The sequence below is a fragment of the Sceloporus occidentalis genome, unplaced genomic scaffold (genome assembly GCF_023333645.1).
Source record: "Sceloporus occidentalis isolate IW3139 unplaced genomic scaffold, rSceOcc1.0.p SCAF_133, whole genome shotgun sequence".
NCBI lineage: Eukaryota > Metazoa > Chordata > Lepidosauria > Squamata > Phrynosomatidae > Sceloporus > Sceloporus occidentalis.
The window spans coordinates 1,547,155-1,569,362 of NW_028317113.1; the positions used below are offsets into that span (position 1 = coordinate 1,547,155).

The 22,208-nt window shown below is 37.1% G+C and overlaps 1 protein-coding gene across 1 annotated transcript in view; it reads left to right on the plus strand.

The window, feature by feature from the left end:
• LOC149281390 (glutamate receptor ionotropic, kainate 3-like) overlaps positions 1-22,208 on the plus strand; it is a 108,847-nt gene that overhangs the window by 70,107 nt on the left and 16,532 nt on the right. The window contains exons 12-14 of the mRNA XM_089499342.1: positions 4,597-4,820; positions 18,537-18,655; positions 20,865-21,082. Of these exons, the coding sequence (XP_089355468.1) occupies positions 4,597-4,820; positions 18,537-18,655; positions 20,865-21,082 (561 nt within the window). The remainder of the gene's footprint in view (positions 1-4,596; positions 4,821-18,536; positions 18,656-20,864; positions 21,083-22,208) is intronic.

Sequence of the window (22,208 nt, forward strand, 5' to 3'; positions counted from 1 at the left end):
CAGGTTATCTAAATAAGCATGTGTACCTTTCTGTGGATGCATGAACAAATATGTCCTACATCATTTTACAGTTCTGTATAGTAAATAAACCAACATAAATCCAATAGTGAAAACTTTTACACATAGTATCTCCAAAACAATCATATTAAATGAAAAAACTAACAGCCTATAGGTGGTTTCTTAAATAGACTTACGCATGCTAAATGGTGTGAAGCTGAACATTTGCCTTTAAGTAAACATTGTTCCCCGGTACAGATTTCATAGTGCTATAGGAGATTCAGTCTGTCATAAAGTTACTTATTGCCCGAAGATGATGGTGAATGTCATTGTCCAGAAACAGCTGTTCTACCAGGTCATCGTTCATTTAATGTGGGCATTTGCAAAACCTAATATGTGGGGTTCTGTATGAATGTATTACATTTTCTAAATGTAAGTAACTTACTTGTGGGGTATGATTTCCCTTAAATTGGTGTGAACTATACAATATTCTAATAAGTTATGATTGTCACCCTCTGAAGCCTATTGTTTCCTTGGAAGAACTACCGCTGCTAGTCAGCAGTATGACTTCCATCCACCTGTAAATTTAAATGAGAGTATTAACAATAAATGTACTGAGATGTAGCCCTCATCATTACAGTACACCCTCTGGGTGTTCATTCATAAAAGGATATGCAATTAGTAGGACTGAGTAATACTGGGGAAAATGTCATCTTCAAATACATTGATGGAGGCTAATAAGCCTCATAAAGTCCTTGATCTAGTGAACCTCCTAATTTCTGATGGGGAAATCTGAATGAGAAATCACATACTAGATGAAAAAGTGACTATTACTATACAAAGCTATAACCAGCAGCACATTCAAATAAGAATGTCCTTTTTTATTTATTACTAGATAATGAAGCCCATGGTACCAGACAGAATTTTCACCTTGACTGCGTTTTCAGCTGTAGCTCTAGAAAAACTGGCATACAATTGTCCTGCACTAAATATAGGTTGGGACAAATATATTCCAACCTTACATAAAGTCTGACCCTGTTTATGTTGTTCACTGCAAAGCTTAAGAAGAAAATCCCTATCTGAGGGTGTCAAAGAAACATGGTATCCATGGTAAACAACAGTGTTGCCGACCACAGGTTCTGTATCATGTAGATGTCCTGTTTTTTAGCCTAAAGGCTAATTGCGACTGAATAGTTAACAGCAATATATTATATATGAAGACCATTATTCAAATTTAGCGGGGGTTCCGGATTTCATTTTTCTGATTAGGTATAAATTAGCTATCATGATTTTAAATCCATTCTATTTACATAACAATCTGATTTTATAAATACTCTTTAACCCCTTCAATCCCAGGGGTTTTTGGTACCTCAAAGCCCAGAGCAATTTTGCCATTTTTGGGGTATGTCGGTTTAGCGATGATTCTCCTTTCCTGTGAATAGTGTACCCATGTAAACTATATATTGTTTTTTCAAGGAGAGATAGAGCTTTCATTTGATACCATAGTTGGATGATTAGCTGAAAATTTAGAATGAGAAATTTAGTAAAAACTAGCGAAGATTAGAAAAATAAACTAATTTTTTTTTACATTTTCCCTCTGAATCCTCACAAAATTAGGTAAAGTGATGGAAAATCCCCTCCAAGTTTATCAATTCAGGTGTCCTGATTTCAGAAATACCTAATTTATATAGATTTTCCAGACTTTCCCAACACCAGGGAGCATACTATTAGGTGTACAATTTTGTATAATTTTTATGCCTATGGCTTAACGGGTTTGGGGGTTGTGAACGGCGGCAGGAGGGTTATACTGGCTAGATGTTATGCTAGGGCAATGGGATGTAAGGTTTTTGTAAGAAATTTTTTTATTATCTTTTTTTATATATTTTTTTTTTATTTTTTTATTTTAATTTTTTTTACATTTTTTGTATTTTTTTACATTTTTTTTTACACAGTAATGGTTAGAGGTCCTCCTAGGGACCTCCTGAACATACCAGTGATGTCACAGTGACATCACAGCTCATATTATAATTTTTTTTAGTATTATTTATATTATTATTTTAATGATTTATTTAATATTATTTTTAAATGACTAAACGTTTTTTTTTTTCCAGCTTTTCTGTTACAGGCCGGGAGGGGGAGTGAGAGAGATGGTTTCTCACTCCCCTCCCCGCGATCCCCCTGCACCGATCACACTGTGATCTCTATGCAGGTCCTCACAGACCTGCATAGAGATCGCAGCGTCTCTGTGCCTCATCGGAGGGCAGGATATCCCCGCAGGGGACGTAACCCGGAAGCGAATGCCCGATCGCGCGCATGCAACTGCGCGATCCCGCGATCGGGCAGTTTACCGGTAACAGCTTACCGGCTTTCATGCCGGAAGCTGTTACAGGCGATCGGACAGCAGAAAGCCGGCAAAGCCGGCTTCTGCTGTCAGTGGGGAGTCCAGGCTGTGTCCCTGACGCTGCACGAAGGGCTGGACGTACCGGGACGTCCATAGGGGTTTCTTTGTGGGCGTTTTTTGGACGTCCCGGTATGTCTATAGGGGATTGAAGGGGTTAAACATGTTCTCCATCTCCATGTAAAGTTAACAGCCAAAGCTGTGATTCTACGGACTACTGGGAATAAAACTACACAATAGAACTGTCGGCATTGTATCTGCTTATCTGAAGTCCTGTTTTGGACATTTGTCATGTTAGAAAAATTCTGATGATATTATTATGTCTTAGGTCTCTGCAAGAGTTTACAGCCCAGTTTTTAACGCAGGGTATGATTAAGTGAGTTTACAACAGGAGCTGATATTTGTCAGTGAACTAAGGTCACCTACATCAAAGTCATCACCATTAGCTGTAGATCACTTCATAGGCTCAGACATTGATGTATCCCTTGTACAGAGTATAATGGTAATATCACAGAGATGGACAAATAAATACAGTATATGTTATTATTCTGTTAACTTTTGGATCACACTGTATAGTACAAAAAATACACACCTCTGTTCTGGCAAAAGTTATATAAACAGAATGTATGCATAACCTTGTGTCATTGTGTCTGGGTTAAAAGGCTTGCGACCTAAGTTTGAATTTATTTGTTCCTTGCATTACCCTGAATAAAGTTCACTGGAAAAACATGTGCATATACATTTCTGAGCATATTTTTGCAAAATTCCAGTATTTCTTTTTTTAATTATAATCATCTCAAAAAAGGTATTTTTTTATGTTTGTTTTTATGCACTTGTTTTATGTATCATTTATTCATATGTAACTTTGCAGGTGCCTTTATTTTCTTGCTAAGTATTTGTTTGTGTGGATATAGTATGTACTGAGAATGTATAGTAATGATAACAATAGCAGAATGCATCTGGTAGCATTCTTAGGGAAAAATAAATCACAATTTTCCAGTGTAGATGGAAGAAAAAAAATAATTAAATGAAATATTCCGTTATGTTCAATATGTCTTTTTTCCATTCTATGTATTGAAAGAAAAAAAAAATTCTAAGGAGCCAAAACCATAATTATTCCTGCGTTTTATGCCTTCTTTGGCAGGCCAAAAAATGGTGAAACTACATAGTGATCAACAGTTTTGTCACTTTAAGAGAGACAGACCTTCTTGTCCGCTATTCAAGCTAATGCAAGTAGCTATGCCATATTAGGCTGGCTGTTCCATGGTCTGATCGCTGCTTTTAGGCAGCAATCAGATATTCATTTTGGTTTTGTTTAGTTTTGGGGAAGCGTCTATGACCGATCACCAGCATTTTCCTCAGTAGAAATCCAATTCATCACTAAAACTAGTAAGCTGACCACTGGTTAAACTTCTAGCCGTGCCCCAAAAAACACAGTTGTCACACATTAGCTGTGTGAAATGTTGGAGGCTTTGTGAATTCAAATTCCCTTTTTTAACAATGATATCATAGAACAGAAATGTTTCTAGCTGCTATTGGAATGTATGTTTAAAGATTAAATCAAAATACATGTGAGCATATCTTTATGTGTTTTAATACAATTCTGCTCGTCTATAACATCTAGAAGATACCGATGCCTACTTCCTATTGGATGAGTTGCCAAAGCTGTCAAAGTTCCTTGCAGTCAGAGGGATATAATTTTTACTCTACTAAGAGGGTGGTAGATATGTAGAACCATTCCCAGCAGACGTGGTAGAAAAGGGAATTTAACCATGCATGGAATAGGCATATGGCTATCCTGAATCAAAGACAAGACCCAGGGACTAATTAAGGTCTGAGTCTTTACATCCAGAAAAACCGACAGACTAGATGGGCTGAATAGTTGTTATCTGGCATCAAATGTTTTTAAGTGAGCATTGTGGGAAATTTCTGAGTTCAGATGGGCAGTCTTTTGTTAAGAAAATGAACAAACTATATTGATGTGTTGTTTAGTTGACATGTAAGAGTATCAGTCTGTATTAAAAATGAGTTCAGAATGTAACAACAGTTCAACATAAATAGCTGTAATTACACATGGTGTTACAGACCAATTTTGCCACAAAGCATATAATAGCATTACACCAAATGAAGTATGCAAAACATGTTGCTGTTACGACAAAGCAGTATGTATAGTGACCTCCATCCTGTCTGTGTCTTTTCAGAAAGCAGACCTGGCTGTTGCTCCTCTCACTATCACGCACATTCGTGAGAAAGTTATTGATTTCACCAAGCCGTTCATGACTCTGGGAATCAGCATCCTGTACAGAAAGGCCAATGGAACCAGCCCCAGCGTCTTCTCCTTCCTGAACCCATTGTCCCCTGACATCTGGATGTACATCCTTCTAGCATACCTCGGTGTGAGCTGTGTGCTCTTTGTTATAGCAAGGTAAGATGGTCTAAGGTATTTTTATGATATGCCTGTTATATGGTTACTCAGGTTCTATCGGTTAGATTTGTGCATTTAGATTTGTCTGAATTGCATGTTTAGTGAATTTTGGTAAGTTGCCGATTCGTATGAAGCCACGAAAACGAGCCCAGACTCCCCCCACCAGAAACAAGGCAAAAAGCTCAGAATTTTCTTTCAAAATTTGTGTGCTCACGTTTGCTTAGACTCTCACTAACTCTCTCATGTTCTCATTCACGCTCTCGTTCACTCTCTCTGTCACACTCTCTAAATGTTTCCCTACCTTCTCTGCCGACCACTTCCACCAACCACCTCTGCATCCTCTTCATCTTTTATCTTCTCCTTTCTTCCTTTCCCTTTTTCTTTTATGTTCAATCTGCTATATTCAGTCTTCTATCTTCGGCCACATCTCCGTGGTCATAACCCAGCAGGTACTTCGGCCAAAATGGCGACTCTTCCAGTGATGCCCTCTCCTGGACCCTTCTAATGGGGGAGAGGACGTCACCAGAAGTCGGGTTGAAGGGGACATTCTAATACATTTTGGACAATGCTTTTAACTTTATGGGAACAGTTTGGGGAAGACCCTTTTCTCTTCCAGCATGACTGTGCCCCAGTGCACAAAGCAAGGTCCATGAAGACATATTAGGATGAGTTTGGTGTGAAAGAACCTGACCCTGACCTCAGCCCCAATGAACATGTTTGGGATGAACTGGAATAGAGATTGCGAGCCAGGCCTTCTCATCCAACATTAGCACATGACCTTACTAATGCTCTACTGGGTGAATGGGCAACACTTCAAAATCTTGTGGAAAGCCTTCCCAGAAAAGGGGAAGATGTTATACCAGCAAAGGGGGACACTTACATATCCATGTCTGTGTATTTAGAATGCAATGTCATAAAAGTCCCTGTTGGTTTGATGATCAGGTGTCCCAATACTTTTGTCCATATAGTGGATTTTTTAAAACTTTTTTTACATTTATTTTACACTGTTCTCTATTACAACAACCAGAGGGTTCCCTTATATGGATCATTTGACAGCCTGATCTCCTGTTCATCAGGGATTTAGCCATGTTGGTGAAAAATGCAATGACATAGGGGATGTGTCTTGGTCCGCAAGGACTAGTTTTTTGTGACATATCCCTTAGAGCTATTGCCTTGAAGAGGTTAAAAATGTAATAATGTAATTAATTTATAAACACTTTCTGTTGGGGTTGTAGAACAGGTGAAACTCTTTTACTCAGCAGACAGTCTGAGCTTTAGAAAACAGAAACATCAGTGGAGAAAAGACAGATCCTAAAGAGTGACTGTCCCCGTAAAGAGGGACTCTTGGGAGGTAGGGTAGCATACAGTCTGCTCCCCACTCGGCAGTTTTGCATGAAGTGTTTAATATATAGTCAGTGCACCTACATATAACAGTAGTGTGTTAATCAGAATCTGGTTCTTATGGCACAGGTGCATGCTATCTTAACTAAAACAGTCACTTGTCTCCTTTAAAGAGGGAAAGCAAATATGCTTATCCACAAGTACAGAACCCAATTACCATTACAAAAGTAAACAATGGTGTACTGCGTAAGTACCAGCAATAAATTAACAAACCTATTCCACTTCTCAGCGTAAATAAAATAAGCTTGTATAAGGAGAGCAGGTGCTGAACTAAAGAGAGTGTCCTGAATTAATAGCTTTATTGTGCTTCCTTTGCCTGAATATTATAAACAAGAGCTCTTATGATCCTAAGCCTGCATCAGCTAATCTGTCTTTTAAAAACCACCTACACCTTTCTGCTTCCTCTGATCTTATCTATAATGGATTTGCAACTGGTCTGATCTCTAATCCATGTTTAAAGGATACAGCCAAAGCCACATTTTAAAGCTCTGTAGAGCCAATGGGGAACGTTCTATGTGTAGTTCCATTGATAGGGCTGTTTTTTCTGGATAACCCAGTTATATTTTGGTATGCCTTTATTTTAAGGAAAAAGGGAAAAATTATTGTCAGGAAGCTTGTGGTGTCATCTTGTACTTTATATATGTGTAAAATTAAGGATTCCTTTATATTAGTCAATGTGTATCAGTGGACCACTGCCAAAATGTTAAGGCACAGCTGAATGTGTAAAACCTTAGAGTTTCTATGGTATTCTTACATTTTGTACATTCTTCTGTTTTGTTTTAAAACATGCCTGCTGTACGTATCATGATGCATTGCATTATGGGTATAAAGGTTACCATCCTGAATTGTTGTTCTGATACAGGTATTAACAGAAAATACAGACGACTATTTACAACTGTACTTAAAGGAGCTGCTAAGGACCAAATAAACTTTTGTGTTTTTGCTATGTCTTTCTTCAAATGTTAGTTCCCTCTTTTTCATTTAGAAGTGCCGTACTTAGGGGGGTAAGCCATCCACCTAGGGTGACACTCATCAGGATGTGTCACACTGGCACACCCCATGAGCACGGTGCCCCGGTCCGGTCCAAAATTGCTCGCCAGCCCTTTGTGAACGATTTTGGACCAGACCAGAGAGGCAGAAACGTAGCAGGTTCACATAACGGGAGGGAAAGCTGATTTTGAGGTAAGAAAGGGAGAGAGATGGTAAGGGAGGGAGTTTGCATATATATATATATGACTATATGTACATTAAAGTGAGAGTGTATAAGCGTGTGTGTGAGCATGTATGTGTGTGTCTGTGTGAGCATCAATGTGCATGTGTGTGTGAACATGAATGTCTATGTGTGTTAGCATGGATGTTTAAGTGTTTGTGTGTGAGCTTGAATGTGTTGAATGTGCATGGGTTAATGTGTCAGCATAGATGTGTATGTGTGTTTGTGTGTGAGCATGAATCTGTATGTGTGAGCATGTATATGTAAATGTTGGTGTGTGAGCATGGATGTGTATATGTTTATGTATGAGCATTGATGTGTGTGTGCGTGAGAATGCATGTGTATGTGAGTATGGATGTGGATGTGTGTGTGTGAGCATGAATGTGCAATTGTAAGTGTGTGAGTATAAACGTGTAAGTGTCCATGAGAGGAAATATGTATTGACAGGAGTGTGTAAGTCTTTCCAAATGTGAGAGCGTATCTAAAAATCTGTGCCAGTGGAAATGTGAGTTACGAGGGAGGGCAAGGTGCATAATATAGGATCTAGGATATTTGTTTTTCCAGACAAGTAGGATTTACTTAAATCACATTCATATTTGACATTACTTTTTAAATCGCATATTTATTCACAGTTTAACAGGTAAATATATTATACACAGCTAGTATAAATGGGAGTAAATGTAAACAAAAGTAGTTATTTTTTAAATTTTTTAACCTCTACCTAAACCTAACCCTATCTACCTAATTCTTTATTAATTTACCCTCATCACACTAACTACACAACATAAACTTTAAAGTACAAATGAGCAAATTAACCCCTTAGGGTAAAAAAATAACACCGTTTATGACATTATGTAAATACATGCTTAACTGAGTAACATGCATTAAAACAGGCTACATTCTGTTCAGATTGTGTGAGCTGTGAGTTTTCAACCTGAGATTGGAGCAAAATCCCTAAAATACAAGGTCAAACCCTGAGATTTCCCAGGTGTGGTTGATTATAATGCATTATCCCCTTTATTGACACATGTCTCTAAAGCTTTTTGAGGCACTTCCAGGGAAACAAATTTTAATATGGAACTGGTCATGATTTCAAGGAAGCAGCAATGAAGCATTTTGCCACGGGAAACACGCAAAAGTAGTTAACAAACGTGAGTGAGCCTTGGCACTGTTAACAAAATTTATGATCATTTTAGTCCACAGCTACCACAAAGAACTGTGAGTAGTATTCCCTAAGTTTTGGCACCAACATGATTTACGAGAAACATTTAAATTGGCACCAGAATTTTCCCGGTTGCTTTTTGATATGTAAGCACTCGATATAACCACTAATTCCAACCTAAATCAATATCAATTTGCTTAACTTGCATATAATAACTTTTAGAACACTCTTTATAAAGGCAACTCTGGGCCGATTGCTAAATTTGAAGCAATTAGCAGAAACATTCCATTTGTGCCTGCTGTGACTTCAAGAAATGTAGCACTGTCCCCAAATTACTTTAGTGTTGATGAATATGGCCCTTAATTAGGACTCCACGCTGCCCACTGACATGCTGTGAAAATTATCCAATGCCTTAGGTTCCCAGTGTCCCAGGAAAGCAAATCTTGCTTTCCCTAAGTGGCCTCCAGTGTGTGTTAAATCTCCCAAGATTTAAGATCAGGCACAAACTTATATGATTAACCAACTTATTAAACATGCAGTTGGTCAATGATCGTTAGTTATGGCTATTAACGCTCCACCAAGAGTAGAGGAGGTGAAGCTGCCTGTTGTGAGACTTGAATTGGAGTCAACCCTTTTAGATAGGTTTGCAAGCATCATACTTTTTGAATGTATGTAGCGTTAGAAGCTATGTGTAAATAGTTGGTGCTTTATAAATAAAACAATAATAATAATAAAACAATGATCTTAGATTAACTCATCTGCAGTGGTGTATTTACTTCAGAAGCTGCCTTAGCACTGACCCAAGGCAGCACGCTCAGCCTCCCCACCACTCCCTAGTATACTATATATACTATATACCCCGGCGTGTCATGTCTTAAAGGCAAGTGTCTTTCACTACATCCTATGGATGTAATCTTGCTAGGTTTTTGCCAGGACCTTTTCATTATACATTATACCCTTATTTATCAACATGGTCTCTCTTTCAAACATTTGTTACCATGTTTGTGTATTAGATCATGTCTGCGTTAATTGCATGTGGAAGAATGTTTTCATGTTAATACTGAATTTCAGGCAACAAACAAGATCTGTCTTAGATTTAGTAGTTTATTATTTTTTTTATTTTACAGCAATATTTTCATTTGGTTAGCTGCAGTCATACTGTATAAAGCATTTCATGAGTTTCTAGGAATACAAACCTTTCAGTTGAGAAATCCCAGGACTGTGTTCTTAAGAACAGCACAAGAAAGATTAGCCTGCTGTCATACAGAAACACAAGTCTGAATTGTGCACTAGGGTGCAGTAGATGCTATTATTGTAGGTCAATGCCACTTAAAGCCAACTCAGGGGCTATTAAGGAGGATGCTAGACTATGGATTTCATACTTGCTTATAATAAGGCTCCCAAGCTCATAGATGTGCCACAGCATTTAAGGAATAGAATCCCTTAAGAGCTTAAAGCATTAGACCCAAATGACTGCTCTATATTTGCATTCACAGAGCAGCCTCCCGGTGGAAATAGTGATTTTTTTGTTGTTGTTAACTGAGCATTTTGTGGTCTTTCCATAGAAGATCCAACGTTAAAATGAAAGCTTTAAAGATAGTTGCATTCTAAATACATAGACATTAATATGCAGTTGGTTCCTCCTATAACACCTTCCTCTCTTTTGTGAAGGCTTTCCACAAGATTTTGGAGGGTTTCTGTGGGAATTTTATGCCCTGTCATCCAGTAGAGCATTTGTGAGGTCAGGCACTGATGTTGGACGAGAAGGGCAACAAAGTCTGAAGGCTTCAAAATCCAAGAAGGGAATCGTGGTCAGGCGGTCTGGGTTTGGGGCAGGCAGCAAAAAATCACAGAGGAGTATAACAAGCCGAGGATCACATAGCCTGGAGTCCAAAAAGAGGAGCAGAACCGCATGTACAAGGAACAGGCAAACAGAAGAAAACACTGGGCTTCTGTGCATGAGGCAACAGAATAACCTGGCAATGAATTGCAGGTGTGTTGAAGCTTTATAGCCCCAGCCCCTACACATTTCTTTCCCCAAACCACACATTCTAATGAAGTGTGTGTGCGTGTCATTTAGTCAAATGTCCAATGTACTCCAATTATACAAAATGGTAGATCTGCCTATATGAAAAGAACATGATTTTTGGATTAACTATATTTCATGAGTGTAAGAAGTGTTTAAATGTCTGAACCAGTTTATGATTTTATAGGGCCATAAGCAATGCAAACATATTTTGTAATATATGAAGCATTGGGGAGCACAGATAATGTTTTATACAAATTTGATAAGTTCATGACAATTCGCATGGTTACTCTTTAGTGTTTTGATTAAACAATCTTGCTATTGCTGTTCATATTTTTTTTAGTTTTATCGTTTTGCTTATCCAGATTACTGTTGCTGTTCTTTTGTGTTCTGTGTGTTTATGCTTTCTTTCAACAAAAGTTGCTTTCTTTATCTAGAAGTTAATTTTATTGTTGTACATAATGAACACATATCACCTAACCATTGACACCATGGCTCTATATTGCTTGCTGTGGCCCATGGTCCTCCATAACTCCAATAGTTTGCCCTGAAGCAAACCCCCCCCCCATACCAGGTCATTTTGTCCCTTTAAAACTGCATTATACGTTTAATTTTATCTTCTCTTACTTGTGTAGCATATGGAGAGGCACTGTGTTCTAGTATTAAAGAGATTTGTTCAATTAGCACAAAGAAATATTGTATTTCTCTAGAGATATATTTTTGTGCCATGCAGCAGCCAGAGACTGTGACCTATCCCTGGAGATGTAATTTGTGCATGAATCACTATTTTTATTATTACTTGAATTTTCTCACTGTTCATTTTATGAACATTATTTCCCAGTGTCACAGCAAAAAAGACAGAGGAGAGAAAAGTAACGTGTTAAATAAGAAATCATATTTCTACTTAAACTTATCCATGAGATGGTAGGAGCCTGAGGCTAATTGTCAAACAGGCTAGACTTCTAATATACAACCTGCATTGGTAGACGGATTGAACATGGGCTAAATGTCACTTCATTATATCTCTGGTCTGGTTTTAATGGATTTTACAAGATTTTTCTTCACTGGGCTCAAATTGCTATATTACAAGTTTTAGAATACGCCTTGTGACTTGGACAGTGAAGGCTCATGCACGGTACCAGTTGAAGGCATCAGTGTCTTTTTGATCTTTCTACTCAGCTGTGTTCTCTTTCTTCAACCCGACAGGGTCTAACCTAAGTATATCAGATGTATTGAGGACTGCTAATTGAATAGGACACAGCTTGCCCTCATATGCAAAGTAGTTGATTTGTTTACAACAGAATTATAAATGATAACAAAAATACATAGCTTGTACTGAACATTGTACAACAGAAGATGTTATGGTTAAGTGTAATATTTTTATTTTAGATCTTAAAATGCTTCCCCTGGAGCCCAAATAACTCCTGAATGTTTAGACCAGATGTGCAATGGAGAACAGGGATTTGGAAATTTGTTTAATTGTCAATTTTGTTATTTACAGAGTCGATGAATTTTCTTAAGTTAGTTCAATGATTCAATGATTTTGAATCCTAAACGAACTTATCCTGGTAACCATTGCTCCATTTTTCATATCCTGGGATTCAACTGTTAAGCTTATGATTAAAGTCTCATTTCTTTTCATTTCATTAATCACACTTTTCTCCTTATTCTCCACTTAGCCTTGCTATTTATACATATGCCTGACATAGAGGCATTCTGTATGACTGCATACCTCCTAACAATTCAAATAGCCTGAGAGGGCAGTTAGAGGTGTGGGTAGGAAGCAGGGATTTACCAATACTTTTGATGTGATTTTGTGACCTTTAGAAAGTTACTTATGTAACCAAATAAGGCCTTTAGAAAAAGTTACATAGTATATAGTTACACATTTTCAGCTGTTTCTACACATTATATTTTACTTATTTATTTATATAACGCTGGCAGAATCCCTAGCGCTGTTACAATCAGTGGAATAATTTTAAATCACACACAATAACAACTGGTATAAAAAGGACAATAATTACATTATTGTAACCTTGATACCATCATACCCACCAAAAAGTTTGAGACAACAGGAAAGAGGGACATCAAGGATGGAAATATATCGGTAGTGATGAGGAATTTGGGAAGTATGTGACTGTATTAAATGATTACAAAAACTCTGGCAATACTTCTTTTTGGAACACACAATGGGTTTGTATAAACGTATTTAAAGTCTGTGTTTCTTTCCCTGAAGTTTCCAAAACCTAATATAGTGGGAGATATTTTGTCTATCCCTCTAAACAGCTTAACACTAACTGCTGTACGCAGCTGTCCTTTTAACCCCTGCTTATCCATGCATCACCTAATATACCCCTATTTCTTCTAGCACTACTTTCCAGATACAGTTAGCCATTATTCTGCTATTTTTTTTAACCTTTTTGGTCTGTAAACCCCTTAACTGTCAGAAAATTCTCACAAGAAAACCTCTTCTCTTGATTTTGTTCTTTCCCTTACAGCTATATCTCACCTAGCTGTTGGCCACTACAGTGTAGTTATTCTCACAGGCTAACTTTTCAGATGTTTCTATTCTGTACTCCTCCAGTGCTTTTATTAGGCTCCTCTATCCAGTCATTTTATTACTCTCTGTCACCCCTCCAGTCTCTTATCCCATTCCTTCCATTCCATGTAAAATAGTAAGACATATTTTCATCTCCCTTGTGTTATTGCCTATAACGTACAATATGCCCCTAATGTGCATAATTAACTATTGTGCTTGCTAAAACTAAAAAGTGGGCAGGCTAGCCTTGGCATGGCATGAACCAAGCTAAGGTGAAGGCATAGTTTGTTCGTGATCTATACTCACCCCCTAAATACATGGTCCATGCATGTGTTCATATAGACATGGGAGGACCAAACTATGCTCAGCTTGTTTGCTCAACATTAGCTGCATTTTGGTTATTTTGCAAGTGGCATGTTTAAATGTGCATTTGGTTTGAAGAAAATACCATCTCTGGAATAACAATACTGGATACTTTGAAAACCAAATTGATAACATTAAGCTAGTCACATATATAGATGGATTCTTGAAATAGCCAATTATTAGCTTTAAAATTTGAAATTGTTTACTAATGTTAATGCTTGCTTTGAAGCTGATGTAAGTGCTTTGCACTATTTCTATCCTCAAAGTCTCAGCATGTATGATACTTGATGGCTGCTTTCTTGCCATCTAGTTCACTAATGCTAATGTCCACTTTGAAGTTAACTGTAGCATTTTCACAGAACAGTGTTAAACTTCTCAGAGAATGCATTTTCACATAATTTATTTTTACATGTGCATAGACAATACTTGACCCTATGTGGTGTTGGCCAAACATACCAATCAAAATACACTCTATGGACAAAAGTATTGGGACACCTGACCATTACATAGGAACTTTTATGACATCTCATTCTAAATATAGTACATATAGCTACAAAGGGGGCACCAACTACATAGCAATGTATAACAGCTTTAACTCTTCTGGAAGGCTTTCCACAAGATTTTAGAGTGTTTCTGTGGAACTATATGTCCCTTCATCCTGTACAACCCTTGTGAGGTCAGGCACTGATGTTGGACGAGAATACCTGGCTTGCAATCCCCGTTCTAGTTCATGCCAAAGGGGTTCAATGAGCTTCTGGTCAGGGCTCTTCCAAACCAAACTCATCCAAAGATGTCTTTATGAACCTTGCTTTGAGGCACAGTCATGCTGGAATAGAAAATGGTCTGCCCCAAACTGTTCACACAACTTTGGAAGCATAGCATTGTCCAAAATGTCTTGGTATGTCCTCTTCAGCATACCAAGGCATTTTGGACAATGCTATGCTTCCAAAGTTGGGACCTGATATGCCCAGGTAAATTTGTACTGCCCTCCTAATAGAATGCTTACGCAGTGGAAGCCCTAACTCAAAAACAAAGTCTTAACTAAGACCAACTGTGTCAAATAACTGATCCCAACATCCTGGTATTGAAATCAGGAAAGTTCCTTGTTCCTCTGCTAAACTGCAGCTTTTCAGAATTATCTCAATATTTACAAGGCTCTATAAATTAATTTTGCCATTAATTTAAACAAATAGGAACATATGTATTGAATTTCTTAGTTTGTGTAAATATACAAGTGACAGAGATGACTCCTCCTTACAAATAAGACATGCAGGAGGGGAGCACCAAGTTGAACTTTGGGTACAGGTCCCTCAACCCATCTGTACAATTGAAAATAGCCGCAATATTCTCCGGGAAAAGGTTCAACCTGTGCAAAAGCCAAGTAACATGGTGATGGTGCAAGTCAGCAAAAACACCTAAAAAATCACCTGACATGTTTTGTCCATACTGGCAGGATTTAATCCTGTTAGTATTCCTTATACATGAAACATGGGATTCAAAACCTACAGATAGATGGATAGATAGATAGGTAGATAGATTAAGAGGGGCTTCTGGATTTTAGGAATACAAATAAATAACAATTAACCAGCAACTCCAGTTAATAATTTGGTAGCATCTGTATAACATATATAATGATAAGCATATCTAAGCAGCCTCAAATTACCCCTTTATTATATAAATAAATGTGATATTGATATCTATATCTATACACTAGACCCACCACAAATTTTGTTGTGCATCATATAGCACTGAAACATTTGGTTCTTTAAACAAAAGATAATAAAGTATCTTATAATTAGGTTTTATATTGTTTTAAAAATAAGTTATATAATTCCAGATGTCCTAGTTCACCGAGTGTTATCTTTATAGGTATTGCAATATTAAATGTATACAATATAAAGTATTGAGTATCTAGATTATTCCAGCACTGGTCTAAGACCTGTGCAGAAAAATATCTATAGACTTGAATCCTATTATAGCCCCTGTCTCTACCTTTTCGGAAATCTAGACACATCTTTTATTATACAAGTATCTCCAGCTAATGTGGCAGCATTAATGACAATACAAGAAAAGAAAAGGCGATTGCAAAAATACATAAAAAAGGCAGTATTAAAGTATTATTTTCAGTAGATGCGTGTGATTAGGCTAAAAGTAATCATAAAGCAGCCACTATAAAGTTTGCACTTTTACAGCATGATTAGAAAAAAACGTAAAGAGCTGGACAGAAAACATATTTGCAAAGTTTAAATTTTTATGTTTCACATTAAACGTTAACGTTTCTGTTCATTTAAAGCCCCACAATACCAAAACATGACTCTTACTATTGAAATGTGTCAGCAGCAGTTGCAATGCAAATTTGTAACCAAAAAAAAAAAAGTGAAGCAATCAATATGACAACAAATTAAATGTTCCTGCTCTAATAAAAGCATCCTGCCCTTCTGTACTTGAGTCCTCGGGCATATCCAAAAGCCTGTGCGTGAATCCATTCATGAGTCCAGCTCAGCTCACGTGTTGTTTGATAATCAAAGTTCTGCTGTGCTACTGGCTCACCCACAACCAATAAAAATGTAATGAAGCCCTACTTCACTTTACTTTCTTTCCAGGCAGGTGAGTGGTATTTGTCCAGGTCAACTTGCTACTACTGCCTACACACTTGACTGTCTAGGGCTAGCCACCCCGTCACTGGTAGCTATTCTCAACTGAAGAAGCCACTCCAGCAAAAGAGGGAGAGCTTCTGGTAGCCTACCCTGGGAAGTTCCCAGGTTTTTCTCACAATTTAACCACCAACTTCATCATTAGAATGCTAGTGTGCAACTTAACATTGCACAAATGAGAACTTTCAGTGCTTCAAAGACTAGTGCACGCAGTATTTTGTAGAGCACAGAACTTTAATGAAAATTTGTAACATTAATTATATCTTCTGAATGTGTTCACAGTATGAAACCTCTTTGAAACTTCCCATGGATATTCATCTTGTGAAATCATTATTATGCATTACATATTCTGCTTGGTAAAATATTTATGTAACATTTCTATTCAAACTGTGCATTGCAGAACAAAATTCCTATTGACGCAATCACTAGATTCTCCTATAGCTGGTTATCAATACTTCATATTAGCTTCTCAGACCCTTAAAACTCTTCCTTCAAAGTGCACTTCACTGCCTAAAAAAATTCATGGCTTTTATCTTTGCTGACATTTGAATGTTAGCCTGCAGTTCTGTTTGCAGGACTTACTGTTCCTAAATGTGAGGGGGTGACATTGTATTCACAGCACTGCCTTTTATCCATGAGTGCTTCGTGTTTTTGACTGGTGGAGATCACAATTATCACAAGGTCATCCCTCTGAGACTATATCAGAGGCTAAGGAAATGTGTGCTTTGTGCTAATAGTAGTGAAGATCTGACTGCAAAATAATAATAAAACTGGACAGCTATTTCAATATTCATATAGTCATCAGTATTAACATTTTGTTCTGGTTCAAAGTACAGTAGTTAGAAAACACTAAGGAATCTGTATGGCCCGTTGAGACTTTTATTCATTTTATAGTTAAAATGTATAATGCCAGCCTGGAAGACATAAAAAAGCAAAATTGTGGCCACTCTGGTTCCAAAAATAACATTTTCACCTGCAAAAGAAAGAAAAAAATGATCAAATATGAGAGTGCTTACCGGATGCCAAAACACAATTCACATAATTGCATCAATGGGGCTTATATGATACAAAACATAAATTAAACCATTAGTAGGCCTATCAAACATGTTCCGTCATAATCGTGATTGGTCTGTGTTGAGTGCCTGGACTACATCATGTAGCTCATGGTATTTTCTTTGGACATGCTATATGAATTATTTGGGATTTTGCACCAATAAGGAATCGGGCATCTTTGATTCATTTTGATTTTCTATACAGTATGTTTAAAATTCTTTGTGTTTTTAATGAAATTTGCAATAAATGATCTTATGTGCTAATATGTTTTTTACTGTATTTTTTCTGAGCTGTGAAGACCATGTGATGCAATAATGATAGAGGAATGCAGCATACCCATCAGTGGCGTAACTGTGGGGGTCCCCAATTTCTTTCTACACACTGTTGAGATGTGGGGAGGTGGTCTAGTAGCATACTTACATGCACACTAGCATACTTACACACACATCTACACAATACTATACTTACACACAAACTCAGCAGCTCAATAACATACTTAGACACCCAAACACTGCACACAGTAACACACCTGTGCATGATAACCTACTTATGCATGTACATTTATACAGTAACATAATTACACAAACATGCAGTAATATACTTACACTCACAGTAACATTCTTGCACAGTAACACGTATACAAAGTAACACACTTAACACAGATTTACTGGCTGAGGATTGGGAAGTCCACCAGCAAGCAGCACTTCTGCTGGGACTGAGGGAGCATGGTTGCAGACCCAGTGGTATTCGTGGCTTGGGGGGGGCGTGACAGTGCTGGCATTGGGGGTCTTACCAAAAAGGGAGGCCCCCCCCACTGTGTTACACCAGTGCTACCAATCCAAAAATGCATTTCCATTTCCATTGATGTAGACATTGTAGGCACTAACTTTGTGCTATTTAATATTAATCTTGGCGGATGTATCCCTTTCTTACTACAAGAAAATGATTTTGACTTCTCCCGTTGTAGAGATACATTTTTATACAGACATTACCTATCCCTACATAAGATATACCATATACAGTATGTGTTTCAATTCATTTCTATCAGGAGCTTCAAATCTTAACCTGGTTGTTTCTGATTTGACAAAATTGTACCCTTAAGAGGTAGATGCTGATGTTGATCATTCATGTTTTCCTATTTGCACTGAGGGCTAATTACCTAATGATATGTATCAGTATAGGTGGAGAAAAAAAGTATAAAAGCAATTGAACCCCTTTTCATACACAGCCCTCCAAATATGAATAAACCCGAATGTGCTGCTTTGCAATGATGAAGCTTTAATTTCCCAACCTGTTTTTCGATTCCAGGTTCAGTCCTTATGAATGGTACGATGCCCATCCTTGCAACCCAGGAACTGACATTGTGGAGAACAACTTCACCCTCCTAAACAGCTTTTGGTTTGCAGTTGGCGCTTTAATGCAGCAAGGTACGACTACATTAATATATGTGGGGTTTTTTAAATCTAATTTCTTCCCCAAAGTGAACGCTTTCCTGCATTTTGACAGCTAGAAAAAAAAAACAGCACCTCTTGTCACAAAAGAGCAAAGCAGTACAAAAAATAATGTTGTCACCTTCCTGTCACTAAGCACCGGAGAGAAACGTTGTCACGGTTTGCTGTCACAAAGAAACATTGCTGTTTGAAATTGGAGTGTTGTCTTTAGCAATTACAGAAATGCTTGTCACCGCCCTTGTCTTGTAGTCTGAGTTACGGCATAGGTGTTGAGGTTTTCACTTCTGAGCATTCATGACACAGCGTCTACAAACTAAAGACACTGTAGTTTCAAATATCAATGTAAATCAGATTTCCATTTAAACAGCTATGTAGTGTAATTTAACATTCACTTTAATTTAAGTTCGAAAATGCATTAATATTTTTTTTGGATCTTTACTTTTCTGTAATAAAATTACTAAGTAAATATGTCACTTAGACATTTAATATTGCCTTCTTTCGTGAATCTGGTGTCATACATGAACATACAGTTGAACCTGAAATATTATCACAAGTCACTACATGTGTTGTGTACTCAGAAAGGACACCGAGATGTAGGCGCAAACGACGCCTGGCAATTTAAGAATAAAAAGAAACAATAATCCTACCAAAAATAGAGAAAGTGTAGGGAGCTTTATCAGTTACATCAAAGTGCAAGACAAATGGAATCATTTTACATTGTAGGAATGTATAGGAGTTTTACGTTTTCTGAGTAGTATTTTATTAGCTGATGTAACTAATACATTTCACTTGACGAGTGATGCTGTGAATATTATTTTTTTTTACATTGTATAACTTGAAAAAGAAAAGAAATAAAAATCCTGCAATTTCATATTGAAAAAATTAAACTGTCAGGATGTGTTTCTGTATTTATTTGTATATGTATTCTTTGTTTGATATAACATACTGTGCTAGTCTTCTTTTAGTTATTTGTTTGCTTTCAATTCTCCTATGTGTAATCCGTTGAGGTCCTAAAGGCATCTGTAATGTGAGAAAACAGGATGTTGACAGACTATGTGAATAATACTCAGCGGTCACTATTTGGTATGGAGCGTAGAAAACCATTCTAGGTTCAACAATATTAATGCTATTGTGGAAGTGACATTGAATAGTAAGATGAGTCAAGGTTGTCAGATCTCCCTAGTAAGAGGTGCTTACAAAAACACCTCAGCTTATATAATATAAGATGAGGTGTTTTTGTAAATAATATTTCAGGTTCAACTGTATGTTCATGTATGACACCAGAGTGTGACACCAGATTCACGGAAGAAGGCAATATAAAATGTTCATAACATAAGAAAACAATTACAAATAGATTTTTCGAAAAGCGTTACAACAGAATGAATAAAATATACAAAATTACTATTCATCCAAATGAGATTATTTCAAAAGAATATTTCTTCTCTAATGTTATTCCTCTAAGAATTAATAGGAAAAAAGGGGGATTGGTTATGATTAAAAAATTGTAAATGTATGCATTGAAAATGTATACCTTTACAGATACAGTCCAAGTCTACTTTCCCCTAATCCTTCTGATATATAGTCAACTCCTAAACGGAGAACTAGCAGGTCTTTGCTACTGAAACAGTCTAGAGCAGACTTTGTAGTAAGGGCAGTAAAGTCCTGTAGTGCGCACCATGTGAAGGTAGTGATAGTGTGCATTTCTGAGGCTTCCTACAGTGGACTTGAGATGATTTTAGATAAACATTAAGATAATTGTCGTCTGCTTTGTGACTCAACACAATCAGGAATATTGTCAAAAAGTATCCTTATTTATTTAATGCCTTTAATAAATGTTGCCCATGAAATAACTTAGATTAATTTATGAGAAGCTAAAAAACTATTTCATGGGCAATATTCATTAAAGGCATTTAATATTGGAATGGAATTGAATATAGGAATGGAATGCATCTGCTGATTAAAACCAGGAAGAATGGCCTTTTATAAATATGGTCCACTGTATTTTGCCCAGTGTACTTTGGGTCTTAGTCATTATACTTCAGTGGGATGGAGGTATACATTCAAGTACAAGAAATGAAGAATAATATGGTATATATTCCAATACTTGGTTGAGTAATTGTGTGAGAAGTTGTGAAAGCATTTACATGAAGTAAGCAGCTATTTATTTATTTATGATTTATTTTAGGTTCTGAGTTAATGCCCAAAGCTCTCTCAACCAGGATAATTGGTGGGATTTGGTGGTTTTTTACACTCATCATCATATCTTCCTACACGGCTAACCTCGCTGCATTCCTCACAGTGGAGAGAATGGAATCTGCAATTGAGTCAGCTGACGACTTGGCAAAACAAACCAAAATAGAGTATGGAGCTGTAGTCGATGGAGCGACCATAAACTTCTTCAGGGTGAGACCTTCATGACATCAACTTACAGTTTTAGAGGGAATGTATTGCTTAGATGTCTAGGGCCTTCATCACTAAGATCAAACGTCAATATTTAGGTGCTAGGTGTGCATATGTCTTATGTGGGAGTCTCACAGTTGAAGGAGTCATATAATTATTGTATGAATGCAAGCTTTTTGGAACAGTATAATCATAAAATTGATTCCTAAAACATTTGTATTGCTTATTTTTATCTGTAGATGTTACATGGGGTTACTTAGTACATTGACCAGTACAATGTAAATGAAGGTTACAGAAAAGCCTTAAATCTATTAATTCATAACACAAGCAAACCCTTTACAGTAAACCTGTGTGTGGAAGGTGCTTTTCCAGATTTTTGCCCAGGAACCAGTTATGCCTAGGGACATCTTTTGCTAAATAACACTTCGCTGGTTTAATCTGCCTCTCCCTTATGAAAGCTATGATAATGTCTTCTTATAAGTTAATTCTATAATCCATTTTTTGATAATCAATATATCTAAACAATACACCATTCCCGCAGTACTGCTTGGTACCACATATTGCTTTGTTTCAAAATCAAGTAAGCTTTACTAAGAAAGGACAGGTACAATAAATGCATGAAGACAAAAAAATGAAATTGATACAAAGAAAATGAAATGATAAAAAAAAAGTATTTAAAATGAAATGTGACTGCAATGCAAACTATTGTGAGAGACGGTCTTTATAGTCTTGTTTCAAAATATGTGATTTTAGAAAAACGCTGACAGTTTACCTATAAAATACCATCCCAGCCTGTGTATATCCTCCTTGTGTCAAAAGTGGACAAACCAGTAGGGACATTCCATCGGTTTCCATGGTGACTGCTCCACATTTACCATACCGCACTAGAATTTCTCCTTACAGCAACTAGTATATGGCATCCATTATGCAAAATTAGCTGCGTTTGTTTTGTACATAGTGACGGTATGTGGCGGTTATATCATTTGCACTCCTGTACACCAGCAGTTCACATCTGCCTTTTATGCATCCTCTGTGGGTGCCGGGAAAAGCAATTATTTTATTCCTTTTGTTCCACTGTTTTGGAAGAATCAAGATTTTAATTTGCTTCCTGAGGATCGTGCAGCATATG